The sequence below is a fragment of the Myotis davidii genome, unplaced genomic scaffold (genome assembly GCF_000327345.1).
Source record: "Myotis davidii unplaced genomic scaffold, ASM32734v1 scaffold809, whole genome shotgun sequence".
Taxonomy (NCBI): domain Eukaryota; kingdom Metazoa; phylum Chordata; class Mammalia; order Chiroptera; family Vespertilionidae; genus Myotis; species Myotis davidii.
In genome coordinates, this window is record NW_006300017.1 from 1,790,142 (window position 1) to 1,796,142 (window position 6,001).

General features: G+C 54.3%; 1 protein-coding gene across 1 annotated transcript in view; it reads left to right on the forward strand.

Moving 5' to 3' along the window:
• Nucleotides 1–6,001, forward strand: part of GLB1L3 (galactosidase beta 1 like 3) — a 21,707-nt gene that overhangs the window by 4,625 nt on the left and 11,081 nt on the right. The window contains 5 exon segments of the mRNA XM_015571977.1: nt 422–541; nt 2,211–2,319; nt 3,701–3,793; nt 5,059–5,140; nt 5,874–5,938. Coding sequence (XP_015427463.1) covers nt 422–541; nt 2,211–2,319; nt 3,701–3,793; nt 5,059–5,140; nt 5,874–5,938 — 469 coding nt within the window.

Consider the following 6,001-nt stretch of genomic DNA (forward strand, 5'->3'; position numbering starts at 1 on the left):
GTTACCAGGGCCCTGTGCCAGCTCTGCACCGGGGCCAGGTGCCCAGGCCTCCCCTGAGCCCACCCTCCTCGCTGCAGCCCAGAGGAGCCTGGTCCCCTGTCAGCCCTGCTCTGCAGTGGGGTCCCGCCACCCGTGCTGGGAGGGGGCTGCCCCTGGAGGCAGCAAGGTGGTCGGGGTCAGGTTCATGTGAGGACCCCGTCCCCTGTCTGACATCCCCCCGCCCCCCATGACCCGGTGGGCTGTGCAGATGGTCCTGGGCTGGGAGCTGGTGAGAAGCCAGCTGCAGGTGTGGGGGCTCGGCCTTCCCTTCACTCTGCCTGTCTCTGGTTGAGAGGAGGGCGGGCCAGCAGAGGATCCGGGCAGCTCTGCCGCCTGTGGCGTGTGCTGGCTCGTCCCCACCCCCCGGCTCGGATGCCCTCAGAGTGGCCGCCTTTGACCTTCCCAGGGCCTTTGTCCGGATGGCCGCGGAGGTCGGGCTGTGGGTGATCCTGCGTCCAGGCCCCTACATCTGCAGCGAGATCGACCTCGGCGGCCTGCCCAGGTGAGCGGGCTGTGGGGGGAGGGCTGTGATGGTTTGTTTTACTAAAAGTAGAGCTGGAATCTGACAGCCGGGAGCCCGTGTTCTCGGGGAAGGACTGTGGTGGCCCTGTGAGTTATGGGCGCCGCTGTAATCCTTGTCCTGGTCACAGATGCGGGGCCTGGGAGCTGGTCCTGGTGCTGTGGGCGCCTGGGCAGGACAGGCAGCATCAGGTGGTCACATCTCTTTCTTCCTGTTCCGTCTCCGGTCTCTGTCCGGGGTGGGGAGCTTTCCAGAGCAGAAGGAGGTTCTGACCACCTCTGGACTTGCTCTGAGGACCCCCTACCCCCTGGCTTTTCCCTTATTTTGTTAATGGAAGGCCATGTTCTCCACTGAGCTCAGCTCCCCTCTACTCCCCCTCATTTTCCTTTGCCTTCTCTCCTCTGCTGCCGGCCTTTAGTGCAGATAGCTGAGTGCAGGCTGAGCACCCAGGCGCTCGCTCCTGTTCACTCCACAGCTGCCAGGTGTGTGCAGCCCACGGCTCGGCTCCCGGGGCTCAGTGAAGGCTCTGTCTCCTCCGGGATGAGCGTGTTCTCCCATCCGCCTCAGGAGCAGCAGAGGCCTGGCCGTGAAGGAAGGGATATTTTAGCAAAGCAGGGATGCCCTGGGCCGCTCAGCTGCAGTCCCCGCCCCGCACAGGTGACCTGGGTACTGGGGAGGCGTCCTCGGCGCTTGGCGGCTCAGGTCTCAGAAGAGATGGAACCCTGTGCCTAAGGTACATACACTGGGCTCCAGGAAAAGGTGTTTTTTTAATCCTTACCTGAAGATATGTTTTTATGGATTTTTAGAAAGAGACAGAGAAAGAGAGAGGAAGGGGGAGAAAGAGACAGAGAAAGAGAGAGGAAGGGAGAGAGAGAGAAAGAAACATCGATGTGAAAGAAACATCATACGTGCCTTCATATGTGCCCTCATATGTGCCCCAGGGCCCTGACTGTAAGCGCTTCAACCGGGGATCAAACCCACAACCTTTTGGTGTGCAGGGTGATGCTCCAACCAACTGAGCCACCGGCCAGGGCTCAAGAAAAAGCTGTGATTTTTTTTTTTTTTTTTGGTTAATCCTCACCTGAGGATATTTTTTCCATTGATTTTTAGAGAGAGTGGAAGGGAGGGGTAGAGACAGAGAGAGAGAAGCATGGATGTGAGAGAGACACATGGATTGGTTGCCTCCTGCACATACCCTGAGCCGGGCCGGGGATCAAGCCTGCAACTGAGATATGCGCCCATGACCGGAATGAAACCCTTGACCCTTCAGTCCACGGGCCAACACCCTAACCACTGAGCCGAATGAGCTAGGGCCAGACAAAGGTTTTGAATGAACTGAAAAGGAATGGAGGCGCGCAGTCAATGAAAAGTTAAAGAGCCCCTCACTAGGATGTGGGTGTGCGGGCCGTGACGGAGCTGCCACCCCTCCTAAGCTGGGAACTGTCACCCCGACACTTGTCGGTCGGACAGCCCAGTAGGATGGTCCACAGAGCATCTTCCAGGTCCCTTGAGGGCTGCAGGAGATCAGAAGACTTAAAGCTGGCTGGAGGGAGCTCTGGAAGGAGATGGCAGACCTGCAGGACCCGGCTAGCCCCCTCCCATCTCCTACCTCCCCGTCTCAAGCACTGAGTTTGTCTCCTTTCGCCCCCAGCTGGTTACTGCAGGACCCTGAGCTGAGACTGAGGACAACCGACAAGGGCTTTGTCCAAGCGGTGGATCGATATTTTGATCATCTTATGGCCAGAGTGGTTCCTCTCCAGGTAAAACCGCCTTCTTACATTTCCTTCCTTCTGACATTCGCTTCAGGGAAACAGCTGGTTCTACCTATCCATAGAGCAGGCCGGGCCCCAGCTCTGAGAGCTGAAGCTGACACCCTTGCCTTTGATCTTGAACTCTAGACCCTCACCTTAGGTTCAGCCTTCGCCCCAGGGCTTCTGGGAGCACACGCATCACCCCGGCCAGGATCCACAGAGAGCAGAGAGCGTGGGTGTATGGTGGTGGCTTTGAATGTACTTGATGATCTCTAGGCTCACTGCCCTTTCTACCGCTTATTTCTACTCCTGAGTGATCTTGGCTGTTTTCAACAGTCACTACACACACATGGCAAAAAGGCTTGAAGAGGACAAAGGAGATTATGGTAAATACAAGTCTCCCCTCGTCACCTTTCCCAAAGCCATTGGTACCTTTTCCGGAGACAGGCAACCAATTTCACCAGAGTTTTGTGTGTCTTTCCATAGATTTCCTACACACATGGAGGCAGATTATCTATGCATACACTTACTTACACTTGCATATGTATTCTTTTTAAAAATATATATATTTTGCCAAAACCGGTTTGGCTCAGTGGATAGAGCATCGGCCTGCGGACTGAAAGGTCCCAGGTTCGATTCCGGTCAAGGGCATGTACCTAGGTTGCAGGCACATCCCCAGTGGGGGATGTGCAGGAGGCAGCTGATCGATGTTTCTCTCTCATCGATGTTTCGGACTCTCTATCTCTCTCCCTTCCTCTCTGTAAAAAATCAATAAAATATATTTTAAAAAAATATATATTTTATTGATTTCAGAGAGGAAGGGGGGGGAGATAGAAACATCAATGATGAGAGAGAATCATTGATTGACTGCCTCCTGCACACCCCCTACTGGAGATGGAGCCCCCAACCCTGGCATGTGCCCTTGACTGGAATCAAACCCGGGACCCTTCAGTCTGCAGGCCGACGCTCTATCCACTGTATACATTTTTATACAAAAATTTACAATTCTCACTGGACATTTTCCTTTTGTTACTTGAAGATATATTTAAAACCTGCCATTCTTTTAGATACATATATATTTTTATTGATTTTTAGAGAGGAAGGGCGAGTGGATGGGGTGGGTGTGTTAGCAGGTGAGTTTGTGGGTATGAGCTCTCCTATTGAAGTCGCTCATTAGCATGAGAAGGAACGGAAACACAGTGTGGTTAGGAAGACTAGGGCACTGGGACTCCTTGTGCCGCCGAAGGGCCTGCAGGTAACTGCCCATCAGACGGGAGAGGAGAGAGCGTGCCTCCAGGTCAGGAAACAGCTAGGAGCAAAGTGCCCGCACCAGCTGGCTCAGGGTTCCCAGCCCCCCGGGACCCCACTTCCCCTTTCTCTGCCCCCTCAGTACCGCCAGGGAGGCCCCGTCATCGCCGTGCAGGTGGAGAACGAGTACGGTGCGTTTGCCGAGGATAGAGCGTACATGCCGCATCTTCACAAGGTGAGAAACCCTGGTTGGTCCCCGTGTGTTCATGCTTCCTTCCTCGTCTGCCTCTGGGTCTGCTGCGGGCTCTGGTGGGCTCTGTGGGTTATGCGGATACAGGGACCGAGTTCCGCTTCTCTGACTCTACAGCACGGTCAAGGTGATTAAGATGCACTTGAATGACTTTATTCTGAGATAAAATATGATGTTAAAAGATCTCCACGACCCACAAGTTTCACGAGAGCTGGGGGTTGGCGAGCAGTTAAGGAAATAATGCTTCGTGAACTTGATGATGATAATGTCTGTCACCTGGCCGCTCTCTGACCTGTAGCACCAATAGTCGCTCTTCCTGGGGGGATGCCTCAGGCCAGGGCATAACTGCCATCCTGCCCATGTCCTTGTGGGAGGGTCAGCTACTCCCTGTCCCTGACGTCCCACATTCAGGAGCCTGATTGGCTCTCTTGTCAATGGGATCCCTCCCCCGGGTTGCTAAGCCTGAGGCAGGGTGAGCTCTGTCCCCATGGGAACCTCAGGGTGGCGTGGCCTGGCAGGCGGGCAGTTGCCAGCTGGGCAGGGCAGAGCGATCAGGTGAGGAGAGAGGGAGGAGGCAGGGCTGGGCTCCACAGGCTTCTGCAGCTTCGAGGGCTGTGAGACATCCCCTCCCTAACGTTTCGCAGGGGTGTCACATCAGACCCCTCAAATCAATCTCATTCAGCGAGTATTATTTTCCTTGATTACAAAAATTTGCTACTCAGCTCTGCTCCCAGTCCCAGCTGTGGCTCGGTGCCCATGCAAGGGACACATAGGGTCCTCCGGCCCTCTGGTCACCCTCCTGCTTCTGAGGCCCTTAGCAAATATGAGTTTTTAATGAGGTCCCGCGTCCCCAAAGCCATGGTGGGCTTCGTTGTTTCCTCAGAGTGTCCAGGTAGGACCCACGTCTGTGAAGCTTCTCTCTGATCTTCCCCAGGCCCCATAGCACCCGCCTCTCCCCTTCAAGCCCAGCTTCCAGAGCCTTCTTTCTCTCAAGGTCAGGTCCTCCCTCTGCACTTCCCCTTGAGGCTGTGATGGGGTCAGAGCCCAGACTCGGTGGCTTTTGTGTCCCTGGGAGAAACACCAGCCAGAGAAAGAGAGAGAGAGCGAGCTGTGGATGGTCGGACTCTCAACCCAGACCTTCTTCTCCGGCTCACACGCTGTCCCTCTTGGCCCAGGGTATTTATTGGCTAATTTCCTTCTTCCCACGGGGGAAAGGAGCGGGGGTTCACTCTGTCCAGTTTTCTCAACAGGCCCTGCTGGACAGAGGGGTCGTGGAGCTGCTCTTGACCTCTGACGCGGAGAAAGAAGTGCTCCAAGGCAGCATAGAAGGAGGTAGGCACTTAGGCGTGTTTTCAGGGAGCACGGAGCTCTTCACCCGCTGGTTTGAGTTCTGAACAAGTGTCAGAAAGAACCAAGAATAGCTCTGAGGCCTCTCTTTGCCATGCACATTGAGGTGGACCCTGGCGAGGTGGTACCGCTATGAGAGCCCAAGATCAAAGCGAAGAGTTCCCATAGCAACGCTATCATGTCCCTTGATCCTACTTTCCTTCAACAACAGATGCCAGGGAGCCCTTCTGTCCGCAGCCCACCTTTCCACCTTTATTTACTTGTTTGTTTATTTTTTACTTAAATGTATTGGGGTGACGTTGGTTTGCAAAACCATACAGGTTTCATGTATACAACTCAACAAAACATCACCTGCACGCTGCATTGTGTGCCCATCACCCCAGGCAAAGTCTCATCTCTTTCTGTCCCCATTTCCCCCCTTTTCCTATCTCCCCTTACTCCCAGGTCTAATTCCTAGGTCTAATCAATTTGTGTGACTTTGGCCTGTTCCATTTCTCTGCACAAAATATGGTTAAGTTTAACTGCCCTTCTTCTGTAACATTGTCCTTGCAAATGCCCAGTGACAGCCCTTTGCACGTTGCAACATGGGATAAAAGTAGTATCTCATTACCTCACTACTCAGCACACTTCCTTCTGTGTGCAAGGCATGGGCCTCTGTCCCTCCCCTGGCAGCACTTGCCCCAGGGCCTCATGCAGCATCTCTCCCTTCTTTCTACAGTGCTGGCCACCATCAATATTAACTCATTTCAGGAGAATACTTTCAACTACCTTAAGAGAGTGCAGGTAAGGATGTCTTAAAGAGGAAAAGTCATAGCCCCTTCACCTGCCATGACCACCCCCACCCCC